Consider the following 22,367-nt stretch of genomic DNA (forward strand, 5'->3'; position numbering starts at 1 on the left):
CTAAATCAGGTGACCCCGGTGCCGTCAGAGCACCTGTCTACTGTTACAGGAATTAGCCTCAGACGCACCACAGAACCGGCTCCGGCGGCAGACTGGACCAGCTGGACCCACCGCGAAGCATCTGGGTGGAGGTGGGTGTGGCTGGGTGGAGGTGAGACCCAAGGGCTCCCTGTCCTGGGGCACTGCCCACGGGAGCCCCGGGGGGACCCCTGCCCTCCTCCCGCCAAGGCCCCACGCTCTGCCCGGTGGTACTCACACTGCCCCGCCATTGCTGAGGGAGGCCGAGCTCTTCTGCCGAAGGAAAACCCGGGCTCCGCGGAGCACGGCCGGCTGCGTCTGCTCCAGCGTGGCCTTCAGAGGGTGGAACAGGGACACGGGGCCCATCTGCAGAAGGGGTGCCAGGAGGAGGGTCTCTGAGGCCGGGGACGCCCCATGGACCCCAGGCACCGAGGTGCTCGGCCACCTGTCCGGAACCCCCAGGGCAGGATGGGGATCCCTGGGTCTGCCCTTCGCCCATCAGAAGCCCATTCCCAATCTGGCCTGCACGTGACTTCAGGACAGTCATTTCATTTCTTGGAGCCTCAGTTTCCCTTCCTACACAATTTGGGGACTGGATCTGATTACAAATGGCAAAAAGATTTCATCTCATCATCAACTTGGATTGACTGGTAGAGGCTGCCAGAGTCCCAGGTTGAGCAGAATTCGGAGGAGATTTCAGGGCTGGGGTGTGGGCACCAGACACTTCGCACCCTGGGGGTGAATGTCCTGAGTGCTGGACACAGGACAACTTTATCGATGAGAGTCTACACACAGTCACCAAAGGTTTTGGCTGTGTGGTGAAGTCGTCATCTTTGAAGGATGACCTCTGGAAGGAAGTCCTCCAAACTATCCCAGCCAGAGGCATGAGTGGGACACATCATGACCCTGGGCAGTAGGTTTGAACCTCTTTGGGCCCCGCCTGTGTGCACCTCCCACTAACGGAAGCACAGGATATATGGGGTTTCTGACTCTGTGGGCCAGAGAGGCGGCCGCAAGAACCTCTCATCTTCCTTTTTTTCCCGCTGCACTTTCTTCAAGAAGGGGCTGGGTCCCCTCTGCTGCCAAACAGTGGAAGGTGGCAGAGTCTCGGGGTTACTTCCTGGAACTCCTGGAACCTGGTACCTGGGACAGGCCTCCGGGAGCTTGGTGAATCTGGTCTCTGGTGGTTTTGTTCTGTTTGTAGAAGTCGAATATCATCAGAGCTGCGTACACTTTCCCCACTGTCATCTCATCGGCTGCAGAGCACGGCAGGCAAGGGAGGGAATACGAGAGAAGCGGGACATGCGGGGTGGGCTGGGGTGAGGAGCCAGCAGCCACCACGAGGACTCCTGGACCCGCGGGCGGGACCGTGGGGCTTGGCCCACCTGGAGCTGCACTGACTCTTCCCCAGGCCCCACTGGGCTCCACCCAACACAGCACAGCTCAGCTTAACCCCAGACACCTCATCCTTCCGCCAGCTCCAACTGTAGGCGTCTCCCTACCTTTTCTCTGCATTTTCTGAAGGGAATCCCCCACACTAGGAGTGTGGGTGACTCTGCCCAATGGAATACGGCCCAGACATCTCCTCCCACAGCCCCTGGCGCCCACCTTGGAGACGAGTGCTCTGGGCTACCAAGGACGTGAGCCCTCCTCTCCAAGGTGACTCAATTGCCCTCACCCAGGACTCCCTGCTCTGCCTCTGGGTGCGACAGAAGAGGGGTGGGCAGGGGGAGTTTCGCACCCTACTTACGTTTATGGGGTGGCACCAGTAAATCCAGGGTCTTCTGGGGCAGATTGGCCCACACAGAGGAAATCTCCTTCCTCAGCTCTGCGTCACACTGATGCTGCTTCGTGCCAGCTGGGGCAGGGTAAGGGTGGGAAGGGGGGAGAGACGTTAGGGGCCATCCCGCAGCGCCCTCGGGGGAACAGGCGGAGCTGGGGTGGGCGGGGAGAGACCCCATGCTGGAGGAAAGGTGCAGGGGGGAGAAACCCTGCCTTGGAGGCTGGTCAAAGCGCTCCCCGCCAGAACCTGTCTAAAGAGGTGTGGGAGCTGAGCCGCCCAGTGGCGAGGGTGAGAGGGCGTGTAGGCGTGGGTGGCGATGGGATTGGGCAGGGACACCGCAGTGTTCCAGCCATTCATCAATCACTCCCTAAAAGTTACTGAGCGCCCACCGAACACCAGGTGTTGTTCTAGGTGAGGGAACAAATCCAAAGGAAGCTGCCCTTGTGGAGGTACATGATTTTAGTCTACGATAAAGTAGCAGTAAGTTAAAAATCCAGTCTGTTGGATACAGGAAAAACCAAGAGGGGAGGGACAGGAACTATCAGGAGGGCTGCAGTTTGGACAGAACGGTCAGGAAAGGGCTCACGGGACCCTGAAGGGGGCCAGGAGGGCGAGGCTGGAGCAGAGGGAGAGGACGTGCAGGTGGGGGCCGCTGAGACAGGAAGCAGCAGAGGGTCCAAGCAGAGGAATAAAGCACTCTGATCCATCTTTTTGTAAACATCGTGTTTATTAAAGTGTGATTTACGTACATAAACATTCACCCTGTTAGGTCTCCCACTCTGTGAACTTTGGTAAACGCATATGACCGTGGATCCACCATCACAATCCAGGCAGGAGCTCGGCACCCCTGCCCAGCTCCCTCCGTACCCTTTGTGGCCCACCCCTTCGCCCTCTCCCAGGGCCCTGGCATCAGCGATGTGTTTTCTGTCTCAACTGTTTCATCTTCTCAGAATGTCATACAAATGGCTTCACACAACATGCTGTCGAGTCTGACTTTTCACCCAGCACGATGCATCTGAGCCCCACCCACGCACATCGGTAGCCTGTTTCTCTGTTGCTGAGTGAGAACCGTCTCATCGCACAGACACACCACAGTTTGATTATCCGTCACCACTTGGCTGATGGTTGAGTTGTTTACAGTTTGGCGCGATTATGAATAAAGCCACAAACTTTAGCGTATAGGTTTTTGTGTGCGTGTATACTTTCATGGCATCTCCCTTAGGAGTGGGATGCCTGGGCCACACGATCAAGAACGGTGAAGCTGTTTTCCAAAGCGGCGGCACCACTGTATCCACACTAGGAACACGAGAACTCGAGTTTTCTGCGTTCTCATCAGTACTTACCGTTGTCATTCTTTAAACGGCTGAAACACTTTATTCTTTTTGCAAAATTGTTTTTGTTCCTCAAGTTTGTGTGCTTTTCTACGTATATTTTAGAATCAGTTTATAAATTCCAACCCAGAAAGCCTGTTGGGGTTTTGCCTGGCATAACACTGAGCCTACCGATCCATATGAGAACTGTCAATACTGAGTCTCCCAATGGACACGATGCCGTGCTTGACTTATTTATTAAAGAAGATTCCTTTGGTCAATATTCTGAAATTTGCAGCATACACTCTAGCATATATATTTTTAGAGTTAGCCAGTTATTTGATGTTTTTGGTGCAATTTTAATGGAACTTTTTCAATTTCAGTTGTTAATTGCTAATCTATAGGAATACATTTGCTTTTCATATACTGACCTTGCTATACTCAGGTATTAGTTTTAGTAACTTCTTCTCACAGCTTTAAACAACAGAAATATATCATCTCAGTTCTGGAGGCCAGAAGCTCAAAATCAAGGTATCGACAAGGCTGTGATCCCTTGAAAGGCTCTAATGAAGAAGCTTCTTGTCTCTTCCTAGCTTCTGGTGGTTCCCAGCAATCCTTGGTATTCCTAGGCTCGTAGATGCTTTGGTTTTATTAACTTTTTATTTGATTCTTTAAGATTCTCTGTATAGATAATCATGTCAGTCATGAATAGAGACAATTTTATTTCTTTCTTTCCAATTGGTACACCTCTTATTTCTTTTTCTTGACTTGTTACAATGGCTAGAGCCTCAAGTATGATATTGAACAAAAATGGTGACAGGAGACATCCTTGCCTTGTTACTGATCTTAGGGGGAAAGGAGCCAGGCCTTCTCTGTTAAGCATGTCATTAGCTGTAGGTTTATCATAGATATCCTTGATCAGATTGAGGAAGTTTGCTTTAATTTCTAGTTTATGTAGAATTTATGTATCATAAATGGATGTTGAATTTTGTCAAAGCTTTTTCTGCATCTATTGAGATAATCATATAGTTTTTCCTCCTTGATATATTAAGTTATATTGATTGATTTTTAAACTTGAACCCACCTTGCATTTTTCATTCCTGGGATAAACCCTACTTTAATCAACATGTTCAGTTTGCTAAAGTTGTGTTGAAAATTTTATTGTTCATATTCATGAGGAATGTTGGTCTGTAATTTTCTTGCTTGTAATGTCTCTGTCAGTTTTGGTATCAGAGTAATGCTGGCCTCGTAAAATAAATTGGGAAATACCTTCTCTTTTTCTACTGTCTAGAGGACTTTGTATAGAATTATTTCCTCCTTAAACGTCTGGTTGACTTCATCAATGAAACAAATTGGGCCCATGATTTTCTTTGTTGGAAGATTTTTAACTATGAATTTAATTTATTTAATATATACAGCATTACTAAGGTTACCTATTTCCTTTTATTTTTCCAGGTTATCTATTTTTGAATGAGCCTCATAGTTTGTGTCAAGGAATTTTTCCATTTAAGTTACTGAAGTTATTGACATAAAGTTGTTTACAAAATTTCCCTGTTATCCATTTAATGTCATCAGGATCTACAGTGATATTCCCTCTTTCGTTCCTTATATTGGTTATTTTTATCTATTTTTCGTGATCAGGCTAGCTAGAGGTTTGATAATTTTACTGGTTTGATTTTTAACATGATCATTCTGGCTGTTGTGTTGAAGGTAGACTGAAAGAGGCAAGGGCAGAAGCAGACCAGTTAGAAGGTTACTGCAACAACCCAGTCAAGAAGAACAAGAGTGACTTGGACCAGGAGGTGGCAGTAGGAAAGGTTGGACAAGTGATCATATTCTGAGTGTATTTTGAAGGTGGAGTCAGAAGATACTATACGGGTTCAGATATGGATCAGAAGTAGGGTAAGAAAAGAAAGTAGGACATAAAAACGACTGCAAAAGTCTTGGCTTGAGCAACTCTAACAGCAGTTTCCACTGATGGAGACAGGGAGGAATCTGGGGAGTATCCGGAACTCGAGGGTCAGCACGTGAACTCTGGATGCTCACTGGGCCTCCAAGTACAGACGGTGAATAATTTGTCGGGTATATAAGCCTGGGGTGTAGGAGCAGACCCGGACTAAAAATACAAAATTGGAATTCACAACGTTGGAAGCCATGGGAAAAGGTGAGAATGTATGCCTGAGGCACACAGTGACCTTCAGAGGTTGGGAGAAGCCAGAAAAAAGAGACACAAAGGGGTTTCACACAGAAGGGAGTCACAACTGCGGAAAGGCTGTGGACAGGTCCGTAAGGCAAGGGCTGAGAAGGGGAGGTCCCTGCGGAGCTTGACAAGAGCAGTTCCAACAAAGCTTTGCACTGAAAGATGGACTGCAGACTAGGAAAGGAGAAATCAGAGACAATGCAGACCTGTGTCTCCTGTGGCTAAGAAGGAGAGAAGAAAAAGAGAGAAGTCGATGGAAGGGGAAGAGAAAAACTTTAAAAATAGGAAAAATAACAGCACATTTACATATTGATAGAAATAATCCAGCAGAGAGAGAAAGTTGACCGGGCAAGAAATAGAATACAGAATTTCTGTCATGACATCCTTGGGTAGATGATGGAAACAGGGCAGAGTGTGCGAGCGGGAGGACTGGCCTCTGCTCATCTGCTACACGAGAGAGGGCGGAGCTCAAGGGCACGGATGCAGGGAGGAAGGCCATGCGGGGGGAGGGCCCCTCTGGTGACTCATGTTCTCTGCGAAGGGGAAGCTGTCATCACATGCGGTGGGGAGGGGAGGTTCATTTCCTCCTTGGTGTGGCTCAGGCTGTGTCGTTCTACCAGTAACTCCGGAGAGGGCCTGATGGGGGAATTGGGCTCACTATGGGGAAGGGGCAGACTATTCACCCCATGAGGGGTACTGGCTCATGTGACGCTGGCTCCAACACTGCAGAACTCTGGGAAATCTGGAGTCATTCCATTTCACTCCACCTCAGCTTCCTCACGTGAAAATGGGATCACTGCAGCACTAACGTGCAGGATGGTTTCGGGGGACAAGATCGGTCTGACAGAGGTACCAGGGGCAGTCGTCCTCCATCCAGTCCAGACAGGCCCCTCCTCCCGCCCCTGCACAGCTGCCTGGGGCGGCTCCCAGGGGCGCTCGCGCAGCCCTGGCTTTGTGCCTCCCTCAAGGCTGGCTTGCTCACCTGGAGCCAGCTTGATCTCCAGTGCGGTCCGGATGAGGGCCATCAGCGTGGACGTGAAGTGGACGGTCATGTCCTCGTTGGAGATGGGCATGTTCATACGAACGAGGCGCTGGGGACAAGGGGGCAGGTCAGGGCCAGGCCTCCCAGGGTGCCCCCGCCACAGGGCTACACAGTGCTCGAGGGCCCTGGAGGCTGGGCTTGGCCTCCCAGAGGTGGTCCCTGCAGGTGCCCAGGACCAAGAGAGGTTGGATGCATGGGAGTTTTGCCAGCATTTACACTACCCCTGGACCCCCACCCTCATCTGAGCTGAGGGTTCCCTTGGCTGCACAAAAGTAGAAGTCCAGGTACATCTTGTACAACGGGGCCAGGCCCTAAGTCTGGATCCCTCTGAAAGAACAGGCATGTCTCAGCCAGAGGGGCCCTTGCCCACTGCCCATGACAGAACAAGTGTGTGGCCTAGGCTGAAGAGGGGTGTGGGCCAGCTGCAGGACCCCTGAGGCAGCCCAGACAGGAGCACTGGACGACGGGTGGGGCAGCCAAGACCACAGGCTCAGAGGTCAGCTCCCAGTGAGGAGACCCGCAGCCCCGGGAAGCCTCTGCCTCTCACCACCCAGCTACGGGGCCAGGAAGAGATGCTTGATGCCGCCAGCCCAAGGCAGCAAGGGAAGCCTTAGAGAGCAGCTCCTTCCAGGGGGAAGGACCCAAACAGATGTGACTGAACAGGGCCTCAGGCTCAGCCAGCTGCCTGGGGACCCAGGGCCATCCCACAGGAACACAAGTGCTCGGACCAGACTGGGAGCCCTGCAAGCTTGCTCCCTGTTTCCCCATCAGGTGAACAGCCCCCTTTCCTCTCTTCCATTTTCCAGGACAGAACAGCTGGAGACAGGTGTGTCCCTGAGGCTCTGAGAACTTAGGCGATCTCCAGGAGGAAAAGGGTCTCAGGTGTGTCTGGAACGTCCTGAGCATTGGGGGGCCACCTCGCCTGCCAAGTAGAGCCCTCAGGGCACCGTGAGCCCCCTGTCCTCTCCCATCCAGGATGGGAGATAGAGGTGGGGGCACAGGGCCCCTCCCTGGGGTCTGCCTGCCCTCTGCCAAGCCTGAACCCTGTGACAGGGCAGCCTCTCTGTCCCTTCTCTGGTTAGGGCCACTCTGCCCCCAGGCCTGCCCCCAGCATCCTGGCACCAAATCCAGTCTTCAGCCTGATGGAGGGCAGGTGGCTAGAGACACGAGCCCAGACTCCTTCCCCTAATGCTGGCAAAGCCCCACTTGGCACCTCCAATCATGGTCCTAGGACCTTGCTGGTCACCTGTGTGACACACACGGCTTCCCAGAGCACGGTGTCCCTGGAGACCAGCACCGATGGCAGTGGGAGAGGCAGAGGGGTTCCACGCCAGGGGAGAGTCAGGGAGTCAGGGGCCAGCGGGAAGGAGGGGCAAGCAGGTGTTTTCCAAGAGAGGAGAGCTCCGTCCGGGGCACCTTTACCAGAGCCCCTTCTGCCTGCCCAGGCCCGGGAGAGCCAGGAATCTCAGGGAGCAGCAAACGGGCGAGACCAGGGCAAACAGACAGGAGCCTCTGCCTGGGCCTAGACCCTCTTGGACATGGCGCTCTGTGCATCTCCTGACCCTCCCCAGCTCACCAAGCCCATCCACCCCACCCACCACGAGGCCTCACCTGGTCTCTTCACTGCCAGAACCTGGAGTTGGCCAGCACACCCGGGGAGGAACTCCAAAGGCTACCCCGTCACGGCCCTGGCTGCCCACCCTGGCCCCAGGTGTCAGTGTGGACACAGCTCTCCTTCTTGGGGACAAAGCTACAGCCTTTCATGCACGGCCTCCAGGCAGGCTCGACTCACATGCCGGGCAGGGGAGGACCAGGGAAGACACTAGAGGCGTCTGCATATGGCCTGGAGGAGCCACTTAGCTCCCAGAGGCTGTGCTGAGCCAGGGGAGAGGTGCAAGCCGAGCATCGAGCACAGAGACAGACAGCGTGGACAGGATCAGAAAGATGAAAGCTCTGGTGGGAAGCCTGCTCAGAGAGGGAGACAGCAGTCAGGCCCCAGACACTTGCTGGCTGAGTCTTGGGAGCACTGAGGCTCTTGAGAGGGCGGAGCGCTGGAGGGATGGGAGGTGCTTACTCACCAAGCGGGTGACGGAGGATGCAGGGGCAGGTGGGAGCAGGCTTGGGGATGGGGCCATGTGGCCTGCTCGCCCACCCGGGAGGGAGGCCTGGCGGTGTCCTCAGTTTACCCCCCTCCTTGCAGCTCAGCCGCTGGGCCCTCAGCAGCAGGGTGGGAGGGACAGGGGACCGCCCAGGCCCCAGAGGCTGTTCTCACCCCACAGGGCCCTCTGGAGCGCCAGGAATGAAGGCAGGATGCCTCTCTCCAGCACCCTTCCTTCTTAAGGCTCCGTGAACCCATGAAGCCCTAGAGACAACGCTCCCTCCCCAGCCCGGGAAGTTCTGCACATGCGGGGCTGGGGGCGGGCTCCTCAGGTGCACCCTGCAGAGACCTTGCAGGCCGCTGCTCCCCCAGGGTCGGACCCTCAGGGCTAGACAACTCCACCCACATCAGGGGCTTAGGGGACAGAGGAGCAGAGTGTGGTCCTGAGCTCGGAACAAAAACAGGCTCTGTCAAAAAAGCTGGCCTGTCCCCTCCTTTCTAGGGAAGAGAAGGGAAGGAGAAGAGGCAGCTGGTGGGCTCCAGCTCCATGTTCCCGAGCCTCCCCGGGGGCTCTCAGAGGGGCAGCCCTGGGGGACAAGGGGCCAGTGCAGGGACACCTCGTGGTGTCTGCTTCCCTCTGTTTGGGAAGGAAGCAGAGATGTTCGGGGCAGAGAAGAGAAAGAAACAGTGAGACAGCACAGCAGCAGACAAACAGATGGACAAGCCCCAGAAGAGACACGGGAGCCCGGCCGCAGCACAGACAGCCTGCGGGGTGTGGGCGAGGGGTCTACCTTGTATGCAACTCGAGCAGGGCATTTCTTCCCCAGCCCCAGGGGCGGGGACATGTGTTTCAGCATCTCAAACATATCATTGTAACTGATGCGCCCACTGGAGGCCCGGCCCACAGGACAGAGGCAGAGTGGGGTCCACGGGAGGGGCGCAGCAGGAGGGAAGGGGGAGGAAGCAGACAAGAAAACAGAGCCAGTTAACCAGCGTCGGATTAAATGACAAAACAGGTCAAATGAGGGATTTCTCTGCTGGGCTCGATCCCCTCCTTGCCCCAGCCTCACCTCCGCACTCTGGTCCCACGCAGGGAGCGGGCAGGGGGGCATCTGAGCTAATGAACATGGAGGGAATGACAGGCTGCATCGGGGCGGCTTTGGGTTGTCAACTCTGATTTTACACTTTCAGAAGCCACGGGTAATGCCAAATTGGAAAAGAGCTGTTTCACCATGCCAGGGCAGCTGGCAGAGTTAAGTGACCAGCAAGGCCGGCTGGAGATCCACAGCAGAGACATCAGCTTGCCTGATGAGCCAATTCACGCTCCATTTGCTTCCAAGCTAGCCGAGAGGCTTAAGAAGTGGAGAAAAGTCTAAAGCAGGCCAGAAAACGAGAGCGAGAGCCACGCTGTTCTGCAGGGAGCCCCGAGGCTCTAGAGACGAAGTCCACGGGGCCAAGGCCAGCTCCAGGCCCAGAGACACCCGAGGCCGGCCCGGGGCAGGGCTGCTGCTGGGTCACGGCTGGGTGGGAAATGGGAGACTGCAGAGGGGGCGGGGGGGCAGCTGGGGTGAGATGTGGCTTGGTGCCACTCTTGTACCCTCCTGACAGCACGCCAGGAAGGGCTGGGACCAACATAAGGGATAAGGCTCCAGACTCAGGGAGGTGTCCAGGGGTTGTTGACTGTGTCTCCTCCGAGGCAGACGGGCCACCAGTCCTGAAGCCTCACCTCCACCCCTGGGATGGCTGCCTACGGGACCTGCTTGGGCTCCCAGAGACACAGGCGGGTTCAGGCCACCGAAGAGAGAAGGCGGACAGCCTTCTCCTGGCAGGTGGATCCACCCCAGGGTCTGGCCCTCCTCCCAGGGCTCCTGGGCTCAGCTGAGTGGCCCCATCCAGAGGTGAAGCAGGACCTGTCTTTGGGCCCCACGGCCTCCGCCCTCTCCTCCCCCCAGCAAGCAGAAAGCCCTGGGCTGTTGGCCTCTCCTGGCAGAGGGGCAGCTGCTCCTGGTCTACCTGCGCCCACACCCCCTCCTCGGGGGCCCTTGGCCTCTGGACTGTCTGACCTTCAGTCCACCTTCAAGAGCCCGGAGGCAAATCTGGGTGAGACGCCTGCTTCCCTGGCACAGGTGGGACCCGGTCCCCATCCTCACGGCCCGGTCAGAAAGCTCTGTGCGCACCGTCTCGTGAGGCTGCCTGTCCCCAGCCAGCTGGAGGGGTCGGGAGTCAGATGGGGAACCGAAGTGTCCAGGAGGTTGGAGTGCAGGCAGGACAGGGCAGGAGGGGCGAGAGGTGAGGTGTCATCATTCCCAAACCAGGCAGGGAGTGTGTGCTGTGTTTGCATTTCGGGCAGGGAAGGGTATGTCAGTTGGAGTAGCACACCTGGCTGGCCAACCTACGAGGACAGTTCCTCCCTAAGCCAACGGGCGGCGCAAGACAACGCAACAAACTGTACATATCCTTATAATGAATCCGGCAACTGGAAAGGAAACGTCACAGGTCATGGCAACGGAGGCACGAGGAGCCCGTCCCGCCCGCCCAGCCTTGCGCAGTCTGGAGGTGGAGCCGGGGCAGGCTGGACAGGCGGCTCCCGGCTGGGGCCTGGGCCAGAGAGCCCCAGGAGGCGCGGCGGCCCGCAGACAGTTTCCAGAGCCCACTGCAGCCGGGAGACGTTCCTTACAGAACAGCCTCGGGCCCTGTGTGTCCACCTGCACACAGCACCCCTGGGCCTCGTTCACGGCTGTCTGGCCGCCCCTCCCCTCACTCCCTGAGTGCCTGAGCCCCCAGGGCCTTCTCTGCACACGTGGCTCTCCTGACTATCCCTGCCTCTCTGAGCACACCGTGTCCTTCCCTGGGGTCTGCAGGTCTGGCTAAGGGCCCCTCTTGTCCCCGGGTGGGCACCCCAGCCCACGCTGACGCTTGCCTTTCCTGCAAGATGGCCCCCTCAGTCTCACCAACTCCAAACTGTGTTGCGCTCACTTCTGGGAAAGAGGGAGTGGAGAGGAAGCCCCATTCCGGCCTCACGCAAGGTGCTTGCTAACCTTGTGGACCCAAGGGACCAGCACAAAGAGGCTGGAAGCCTGGCGGAGGCACAGCCCCTACCGTCACCCCTGTTCCTTGGCCCATCTTCTCTCTTCTGCCATCAAACCCCTCAGCCGCCACCAGAGGAAAAGTGGGGGCCTGATCCTGTCACGCTGGTTCCAAAGCTGTTCTCTCTGTCTATAAAACGAAGTCAAAGCTAGCTGTTTGGCCACCTTGCAGCCCCTCTGCGATGCGCCCTCCCCGCGAGCCAGGCACCCAGCCCCTTCCCGTGCCCCCGCCCCCACCCTCCTCTAGAGCAAGCTCCGTCCACCCCGCTCCTTCAGTTCAGCTCAGCTGCCACCTCCGCTGACCCACCAGCCAGAGGTAAGCTCTCCCTCCGCAGACACGCCTGGCCTGCAGCTCCTCTGCCCCACGCCCGGCTGGGCCGAGCAGAGCTGAGAGCACACACCTGCTCCCCCGTGGGCCCCAGGCCCCAGCACATGGCACAGGCTCAGAGACATTTACTGGACAGATGGGTGACCATGAGGGTGAGCAGACAGATTGCTCACGGTAGCAGGTAGTGACCCTCCTGCTGAGTCTCCACACTTCACCACGAAGCACTGAGGCAACAGCAAAACGGAGGGTGGGGGAAGGCAGCGCCGGAAAGCAACAACTCCACGCCTTCCTCATCCCCCCACAGCATGCATGTGCACACACACATGTGCACGTACACGCCCAAGCACACCTGCATTCACACACACGTACACACACACACGCAAAGATGCACTGCAGTCACATGCACGCAATCACACGGGCTGCTGCACATGCAAAAACACGTGCATACACACATGTGTGCCTGCCTGCACGTAAACACACTCACATGCACTCGGGTGTACACAGACCTGTGCACAGACAGCACACACATGCACATGCTTGTGCACACTCACGTAATACACACACATACACACAAAAGCTCAGGAACTTTCATAAAGTTTGTTTTTGTTTCAGCCTCCCCAAGAATGAGGAGACGGCAGAGGGTCCCTGGAAATAAAGATGGTCACGGCCCTGCATCTGTCACCGAGGCTAGTTGAAGGCTCAAGCACGCTCTGCCCTGCCAGTCGTGGGGTACAGACCCAGCCTGCTCAGCTGCCTCAGCCGAGCCTTCCGCTGCCCCAGCCGCTCGTGGGAGAAGCACGTCTGAGTGTCAGTTGCAGGTCATGCCTGTGCTACTTCCGGACTGGGGGTCTTGTGTTATCCTGCTGGTATCTTGCTCTGGGCTGAGGCTTACATTTTGCTATCTACTCTTCCATAAGCACTTCACCATATTCCTGAATGCCTATGCCTTCCAGAGGCCCCAGTTCTAGAGCCCTGGATTTGGGAAACAGTCAGCCGTCTCTGTGCACAATCACAAAGCTGCCGTCTGACCCAAGTCCACTTCTTGTATGTCTTAATTCTGCTCCACCTGGGGCTGATTGGGGAGGTGCTGGGTCTACAGTCCATAAAGATCTGGGAGACATGATCCCCCTCTCGCAGGCCTGCACTGACTTGCCTTTGCCTGTTAGTCCAAGTCATGCTCTATACAACATCTGTGTTTTTCTCCTCTAGAAAAACATATGCCCAGAAGCAGCAGCATCTCTTCAGACCACAGTCAGGATGGCCCTCCTGGAATGAGCCTCAATCCTGCCTCACTGGACCCTCTCCCGCCCTCTGCCTGACAAGGACCAGGCCTTGGGTGTGGTCAGTCTCCCCTCCGGTCTGACTGGGCCTTCCTGACCAGAGAACCCAGGAATACCCCTGAGCCTGTGGACTCAAGCATGTGCTGTGGGCAAATGTGCTGATGCATCAGAAAAATGATGGGACTCTCCAAGACCATGAAAAATCACACACAACACAAACCATAAATAACAGCCAGGCTTGTTCTACACTGTGTGAAAACTGTCAATTTTTCACTACACTGGAACACACTCAAGAGATGCTCTGGGCCTGGAAGAGCCCCAGGGCCCTGGTGCTGCCCAGACCGGAAAGGGCCTCACATAACGCCTTCTGGATCTTCACTGTGATGGGATGGGGGCTCCAGGGAGACTGCATAAGAAGTGGGTGCGGGAGCCCAGCCAAGCTCCCAGGATTTTGGGGCCTGGAAAGCTCCAGAGTATTCCCCTTGCTGAACGTGGATTCAGAGTCCCAGGTGCTCTGTGGGTAGCAGGATCCTCCCATGAGGACGCTGACCCTCTCCTAAAGGCCTCTGCCACACAAAGGGTGACCAAACACAGAGCTGCGCCACAGGGACGCGGGCAGGCCAGGGAGCCTGAGAGAGAGGAGGCGGGAAGCGGCGGCACCCCAGTTCCAGGGTCTTCTCGTCCCCCTGGAGCCCCCGCCCTGGGGCACAGTTCACTCCCGGGCTCACCGTGAGTGAGGCGCTGAGCAGGCCTGAGTCTTACCGACGGCCAGATCTCTCGGGCCCTCTGCGTCCTGTGTTTTGCTGCAGAGAGTACACCCTTAGTAACTCCTCAAGCCATGGATCGAGAGGGTGAATGAATGAATGAGCAAGGGAATGAGTGAGCGATGAAGGAACAGACAAATCGGCAGATGGTGGATCCGTGCTGCCGTGCTGACCCCCAGGACGAAATGTCACAGGTGTGCAAGCATCTCCCATGAAACAGCCTCCACTGCCTCCTGACCCCAAGCCACTCCCTTCAGGACACCCCTGCTCCGTCTGGAAGCGAATCGCCCCTCACTTACGCAACCGCAGCGCAGTAACCCTTTTTTACCAAGACCAAAGGGCCTCAATCACACTAGACCCTTCCTGGCAGCTCATCTGATTTCAATAAAACTTTACTGAGAACCCTCTATTCGCGGCCTGGGCTGGTGACACAGAGGTGCACTTGGCTCCTGACGTCAAGGAGATGGCAGGGAGGGAGAGCCCCGAGTCCACAGAGGAGAATGTCCTGAGGCCCCACATTATTTCTGCCCACAGAGGTCTCAGAGCTTCACAAGAACGGTGAGGCCCTGAGAGAAGGTCCTTCTCTGTTTCCACACGCTCTCCACGACCCCAGATGTGAGAAGACGGTGAGCTCCCGTCAATAGGAACCCTGAGTCTCACAACCCCCTGAAAACCTTCCATGACCCCCAGGTAACCTCCGAAGGGCTGGACGGAGGGTCTGAGAAGAGGATTTCTCAGCCCAGGGAGCTGTATACAAGAACACCGAGAGTGGGAATGAGCGCACCCCCTGGGAGGCGGGCTCAGCAGTACCCCACGGGGAGCAGGATGGACCCTAACTTACCCCAGCCAAAATCCACAGGGGGAACACTCACTTGAAACATGTCTGCAGCCACCAGCCCTGTGCTGAGATCCGTGGGTGGCAGGGACCACCCCTGAGGACCACGCAGCATGGGGCTCACTCACCACGCAGCCCTGTGCTGAGATCCGTGGGTGGCAGGGACCACCCCTGAGGACCACACAGCATGGGGGCTCACTCACCACGCAGCCGGGTCGTACTCAGCCCAGACCCGGATGAACTCGTCCAGGTGGTGAGGCCCTAGGATGGAAGAGTCCCGCGTAAGGTACTCAAAATTGTCCATGATCACCGCCACAAAGAGGTTCAACATCTGCAGGACAGGAAGGAAAAGAGGTGACATCCAGAGACCTCAGCCTGCCCCCTCCCCCACCTCTCCACCTGCAGCCAAAGTCTCCGTGTGAGGCGGACAGGGCAGCAGACGTCACTGACTCAGGCAGAGCCTGCCCAACCTGCTCCCTCCCCAGCCTTGCAGAGGGCTTCCCAGGCCCCCTTTACACTGCCACCACCACCAGCAGCATCCTTCCCCGGGTTCTAGGTCCCACAGGCTAACCCCAACCCAGTATTTGTCCTCTGAAGGCTTCTGTTCTCTACTTCTCCCACCCCGTCCTCATTCAGGCCCAGCTTCTCCTGTCCATGATCTGTCCTGCCGTCTAGGTTAATCTTCTCCACTGTGTGGTCCCCACCCTCTCCCCTTCTCAGGTAAACCTTCAAGGAAAGTAGCAACTTTGGACTTAATAGTTTGGGCTCTAGAGAACTACAGCTCAGGTATTTTGTTTTGTTTTTTTTTTTTTTAACTGAGTTGAAATTCACTTAACATACAGTTATGTCTACAATTCAGTGGCATTTAGTGTACGCACAGTACTGTGCAACCACCACTTCCCTAGTTTCAAAATTTTTTCATCACTCCTAAAGAATACCTTGCACCCCTAAGTAATCACTCCCTATTCCTCCGTCCTCCCATTCCCTAGAAACCACCAATCTCCTTTCTGTACCCGTAGATTTGTCTATTTTGGATATTTCGAATAAAAAATTCCATACAGGGCTTCCCTGGTGGCACAGTGGTTGAGAGTCCGCCTGCCAATGCAGGGGACGCAGGTTCGTGCCCCGGTCCGGGAGGATCCCACATGCCACGGAGCGGTTGGGCCCATGAGCCATGGCTGCTGGGCCTGCGTGTCCGGAGCCTGTGCTCCGTGGTGGGAGAGGCCACAGTGGTGAGAGGCCCGCATACCGCAAAAAAAAAAAAACTCCATACAATGTATGACCTTTTGTGTCTGGCTTCTTTCACTTAGTGTGATGTTTTCAAAGTTCATCCATGTTGCAGCATTTGGCAGAAGTTCCTTCCTGTTTATGGCTGAATAATATTCCTTTGTAGGTATGTACTACAATTTGTTTATCCATTCATCCACTGATGGACATTTGGGTTGTTTCCACCTTTGGCTGTTAATGGTTAATGCTGCTATAAATATTCATGGACAAATTTCTGTGTAGACATAAAATTTCATTTCTCTCGTGTACATACCTAGGAATGGGATTTCTGGGTCATATGGTAATATTATGATTAAGTTTTTGAGGAACTTCCAAACTGTTTTCCACAGAAGCTACTGTTTTTTACATTTCCATCAGCAATGCACAAAAGTCCCTATTTCTCCATGTCCTCACCAACACCTGGTATCTTCTGTTTAAAAAAAAAAAAAAATTATTCTAGCCATCCTCGTGAGTGCAAAATGGTATCTCATTGTGGTTTTTATTTGCATTTCCTTAATGATCAAGGATGTTGAATGTCTTTATGTGCTTGTTGGCTGGCCAGTTGAATATCTTCTTTGGAAAAATGACTATTCTGATTCTTTGTCCCTTTTTATATGGTTGTTTCTCTTTTTGTTGTTGAGTTGTAGGAGTTCTTTATATATTTTGCATATTAACCCCTTATAAAATATTTTCTCCCATTCCTTCTATTGTATTTTCATATTTTTATAATATCCTTTAATGCACAAAAGTATTGCATTTTGATAGTTCAATTTATCTATTTTTTTTCTTTTCTTGCTTGTGATTATGATGTCAAATCTAAGAATTCTTTGCCAAATCTGAGGTCATGAAGATTGGTTCCCTATGTTTTCTTCTAAAAGTTTTACAGTTTTAGTTCTCACACTTAGGTCTCTGATCAATTTTGAGCTAATATTTTTACATGGAGTGAGGTAAGGGTCCAACTTCATTTTTTTGCATGTGGATAACCAGTTAGCTCCTCCCCATTTGTTAGAGAAACTGTTCTTTCCATATTGAATGGTCTTGGCATCCTTGTCAAAAATCAATTGGCCATAGATGTTTGGGTTTACTTCCAGACTCTCAATCCTATTCCATTGCTCTCTATATTTATCCTTATGCCAGCACCACATTGTCCCCCACCCCCAGGCTTTATTAAGGTGGAATTAACAAAATTGTAAGATTCTTAAGGTGTACATTGTGGTGATTTGATATACATATACGTTGTGAAAGGGTTCCCGCCATCTATTAACTAACACATCTATCACCTCACATGTTTATCTTTTAGTGATAGAACATTTAAGTTCTACTCTCTTAGCAAATTTCACTTATATAATACAGTCTTAAAAACTATACTCACCATGTTTTACATCAGATACTCAGACTTTGTTTATATAGCTGAAAGTTTGTACCCTTTTATCAACCTCTCCTTATTTCCCCAATCCCCAGGCCCTGGCAACAACTTTTCTACTCTGTTTCTATGATTCTGACTTCTTTATAAAAAGATTCCACACATAAGTGATACTATGCACTATTTGTCTTTCTCTATCTGGCTTATTTCATTTAGCATAATGCCCTCAAGGTCCATCCATGTCGTCACAAATTGCAGGATCTCCTTCTCATGGCTGAATACTATTCAATTGTGTGTGTGCGTGTGCGTGTGTGTCACATCCTCTGTATTCATTCATCTGTTGATGGACACTTAGGCTGTTTCCTATCTTTGCTACTGTGAATAATGGCTGCAATGAATATGGGAGTGTGGATATTGCTTCAATATCCTGTTTTCATTTCTTTTGGATATATACTCAGAAGTGGAGTTGCTGGATGAATGGAACCAACAGAATAATGTCATGCCTCGGCTCACCCTTGACATGTCCAGGGAGTGTTGGTCCTGTGGATGGTGTGGCATCATGAATGTGGCTTTCTATGGAACCGTATGTCTGCAGCCAGAGCACAGTGAAGCCAACCTAGTGGGCTCAACCTGGCGCCCATGGATTGGCTGGCTCTTGCAGCACCAGATGTCTTTGAACGTCATAGAGACCACTGTCCCCCCTACCTACAAGACGGGTGACTCTCCAGAAAGCTTTCCTTCCCCACTGCCCACAGTGGGTCTTCTGATGTATCAGGGAATGACCCCAACATGCAAATCCTCTCCTTGGTTCCTGGCAACTAGTGAAAGACTAGTTTCATAGATTTTTCTGTATTTTTCTATCAATATGCAAGCTCATCGGTCTCAAATGCACACCTTTCCCAACTACCCCAACCTTCTACTGTACCTTCCAAAACTCTCAGTTCACCATCAATAGAAATTCTTTTATCTTCATCTTACCCGAACGTTCTTCATTTCCCATTGCTCTAGGTGAAACAGTGGTGTCCCCCTCCATCCTCTTAAGAAAAAAGCCTGCCGTTTAAGGTTTCTGGTCTACCAACCTCCCCCTGCTTCCTGGGAAATGTGCACCTGACTTGCTGTATTTGTCCCCACATCTACTCTTAATTCTTGTTGCTGTTAATATCCACAGAGATGGGTCAACTATTGCCTGGCCTCTCTGATCCCTGACCTCCCCCCAGCCTCCCGCCATCATCTCAGCCCCTTACTCGTATGACTGCAAAACAACTCATTACCAGTGACTACCAATGAACATTACCATTACCACCTCCAAAGTCTTAACCACAGATGTCTCACTCTCTGCCCACAGTTCCTATCCTTCTGGCTCACTTCATCTAATACTTGTGTCCCATGGGGACCTCTGATCCAGTGGTCCTGCCCCTCCCCTCCCTCCTGTCCCCAGGCCTGATCCCACATCCAGCACTAAGATGATGCTTTTACACACATCGTTTTCTCCCTCCTTACACTTGTCTGGTAAATCCCAAATTTGAATAATGCACTTTGCTACCCATGGTGCCAAGTAGAGAATATGGCCCGAGAAAAGCACAAACTGTGCTGGCTGGTCCTGCATGAAAGTTATGACTGTAAATCTGAAGTGTCTGCTCAGCACTGCCCACTGTGGAAAGCAGCTGTCCACTCTTGCTATGCTCTTTGCTTCTTATTATCTCTTGAACCTGCTGCAGTAAGGCTTTGATCCTAACACTCCAAAGAAACTGTTCCTGTGAAGGGCACCCATGGTCTCTACCTTTCCACACCCCATGAGCAATTCTCAGTCATCATTTTACTTTACCTCCCAACAATATTTCACATGGTTGATGATTCCCTCCCACTAGGGACACCTTCTTCCCTTGGTTTTTAGGGGACTGCCCTCTCCTGGCCCTCTCCTGCCTCACTGCTCCGAATCAACTTCTGGATCCCATGCTCCCTTCTGTCTCCTAAATGCCCCCAGGGCTGAGTCTTCAGCCCTCTTCTCCATAGGTCAGTGCTCCTCGAACTTAGCACACAAGGAATCACCCAGGAAGTTCACTAAAACTGATTCCTGGGTCCCTCTCCCAGAGATCCTGATACAGCAAGTCTTGGAAGGGACCCAGGAATCTGCATTTCTAACCAGTGCTCAGGGAATGTTTAAGCCGTGGGTCTCTGGACCACACAGGGACCTAGAGGGTATCACCAAGCCTGATGGATACACCAAATACTAACGACGACGAATCCACATCTCCAGCCCAGAGGCCCCCACGTGTCTCTAACCACCCCCTCCTTATCCCCACGCCCATGGCTCCCCAACCTTTCCATCTCGGGGCAAGAACCACTCACTCCATCACCCCAGCAAACCCCAGAAGGCAGCATTTTTCCCTCCTTTACTCTCATGCTCGTGTTCAATCAATTGTGTCAGCTCTACCTTTACAATGCAGCCCAAGTCCACACAACTTCTTTCACACCCACCCTCTCCAACTGTCACCTCTAATTATCTCCTGCTCACTTACAGCCTCTCCTGACCAGAAGCCAGAAGCCAGAGTGAGGTTTAAAGATGTCAAGCAGAGGATGCCACTGCTCACAGTGTCCCAGAGCCTTCTGCTGACTTGTAATAAAATCCACACCCTGCGACCTGGCCCGCTGACACCTCCAACCTGACCCCATGAGTTTCCATAGCTCATGGGTCACAGGCAGGCTGCCTGGAATTCTGCTGCTTCGTATCTTATCACCACGGTGCAAGTCCTTCTAGAAGCTGAGAACTGAGGGACAATTGCCCTACGGAAACTTAAAACCCCTTCCACAGAAGTAAAGGCAGGCCCACAGGAGCTCATTACCCAGTGGGTCCTTTCAGGATTAACGAGGTCCTCATCTCTGGGGGAACGAGGACCATCGATGTGGAATCAGCTTTCATGTGACATGGATCAAAATCAGGGACCAGCAAGAGACTAGGGGGGCCCAAGGCGGTCTGAGACCAGCAGACACAGGCGACGGGATGGGCACAGCGTCCGGGACTCACCAGAAAGGAGCAGAGGAAGATGAAGGAGACAAAGTAGAAGTAGGCGAAGTCGCTCCCACACTCAGCGGCATTGGCGAGCGCGTCGCAGGCCCGGCTGCCGAGGCAGGACAGCATGATCTCGTGCCAGGCCTCCCCAGTGGCGCTCCTGAGAAAAGGGCAGAGCATGAGGCCCAGGAAGGAAGGCCCAGGACCGGCCCTGGGAGGGAGCCTGGGAATTCAGGAGAGCTGGGTTCCTCTCCACAGGGATCCTGCACATGTGTGAGGTCTGGTTATCAGACGTTGCTTCTTAAAAAGAAGCCTCTGGCATTAGCTTTTCAAGCTGATCATAACTGGGAAAGCACTAGCTACGGGAAAGAATCCACCGCACCAGAAGTCAGCACCATGGCGAGCTCCCCTCTGTGGGCTCCGATCTCCTCCCCGGCAGCCGCCGCCCAGTCTTCCTGGATTCAGGACACAGGGACTCCACCCTTCCCTCTGCTCAGGCCAAACACGCGGGCGTCACCCTCGCCTCCTCTCTCACTGTGTCCTGATCATCAGCTCATCGGCCTTCAAACCAGCCAGACACGTGCTACCCCCCCCCACCAGGCTGCTGCAGCAGCTTCTTAACTGGATGCTCACTCCCCACCAGCAGCCCAGGGATAAGATCAATGACCCCTCAGTGACCCCCTCACTCCCTGCAAAAGGTAAAATCCACATGACTACCCACAGCCTGCCCTTTCCCTGACCTCACCCCACAGCAGCCACCCCAGCTTCTACTGCTTCTCGGACACATCAAGGATACCCCCACCCCGAGCGGCTACCACAGAGGCCCCTCCTGCGTGGACTTTGCTTCTGTGTGTGAGGCCCGCACCAGGGGCCAGATGTGCACCAGACCTGCAGGTGGGCCAGAGGCCTGGGTCCCCCTGTGCCCCTATGTGGTCAGCCCTGGGCCCACTCCCTATGGACAACAGCTGGTTCAGCCCGTGCCAGGCCTGAATGACGAGGGTGCCCACATGTGACACCAAGATGAGGAAGGAAGAGAGAGATCTTTGAGATCAAAGGCTTAAAACCAAGGCTCACTTTATATATTTTGTGGCACAAGGCAGGCTATTAATAAACAAAGAAATAAAGTTAATGTAATAGCTAAAGTCCAGAGAAACGACACTATTTGGGGAAAGTGTAAAAAGCCTAAGGATGCTTGTTCATCTGCTGCAAAGAACAAGTCGAAAACTCTGTCCAGGCAGCGCAGTGAAGCAGGCCTGATCTGAGCTCACCCTCCATATAAAGAAGAACTCCCACGGTGCCCAAAACGCATCTGCATAGGGCCAGATGTGCTGGGGGTCCCCAAGGGTGGGCCTGGCAGCAGCCCGCCCGATGCATTTACATAAGTGAACACAGATGGTGAAACCTCAGGAAAGGGCCCAAGGCAGGGTGTGCTGTCAGGACCCCTCTACCATAAGTCACTACAAAGAGCTCTTTTCTCCCCTCCTAGGGTCACGGGGAAGGAGGGAGACACGTTCCACTCTCTGGCCTCCGCCCACAAGTGCATTCTCAAGCCAGGCGGGTGGACAGCCCCAGCCCACAGGTGTCCACGCCTGACAGCCATGGCGGGGGAGCCGTCCCACACACATCCGCGCAGGGAGGCCTCTGAGCGGACACCAGCCTGTGCTCCTCCAGGCCCCGCCCTGGTGCTCCCCTTGGCCGCACCCCCGAGCCTCAGGAACTGCAGCTCCCATCAGAACGGCACTGCTGGCCGGCTGGGTTCCCTGGGCCACCGAGCGGGTGCAAGCTGCTGACAGCAGCGCTCCACTGCCCTGCTTCTCCTGATGGCACAGATCCCCGAATCACTAAGGTGAGCACGCGGGAAGCCTGGCCTGGCACACCAAGAAAAGCCCTTTGGACACCTTCTGTCCTCCCAGACCTCTCGGGCTGCAGCCCCACTGGAGGCCTTGCAGCTGCCGCCGGGGAGCAGAGACAAGGTGGAGGAGGC

General features: G+C 53.8%; 1 protein-coding gene across 2 annotated transcripts in view; it reads right to left on the minus strand.

The window, feature by feature from the left end:
- Positions 1 to 22,367, minus strand: part of CACNA1B (calcium voltage-gated channel subunit alpha1 B) — a 193,062-nt gene that overhangs the window by 5,380 nt on the left and 165,315 nt on the right. For both annotated transcript variants that reach the window (XM_060153244.1, XM_060153245.1), the window contains exons 36-42: positions 20,399 to 20,543; positions 14,948 to 15,075; positions 9,243 to 9,339; positions 6,294 to 6,402; positions 1,769 to 1,876; positions 1,162 to 1,274; positions 257 to 384 (exon numbers count right to left, since the gene is read on the minus strand). In XM_060153244.1, the coding sequence (XP_060009227.1) occupies positions 257 to 384; positions 1,162 to 1,274; positions 1,769 to 1,876; positions 6,294 to 6,402; positions 9,243 to 9,339; positions 14,948 to 15,075; positions 20,399 to 20,543 (828 nt within the window). The remainder of the gene's footprint in view (positions 1 to 256; positions 385 to 1,161; positions 1,275 to 1,768; positions 1,877 to 6,293; positions 6,403 to 9,242; positions 9,340 to 14,947; positions 15,076 to 20,398; positions 20,544 to 22,367) is intronic.

The sequence above is a fragment of the Lagenorhynchus albirostris genome, chromosome 7, assembly GCF_949774975.1.
Source record: "Lagenorhynchus albirostris chromosome 7, mLagAlb1.1, whole genome shotgun sequence".
NCBI lineage: Eukaryota > Metazoa > Chordata > Mammalia > Artiodactyla > Delphinidae > Lagenorhynchus > Lagenorhynchus albirostris.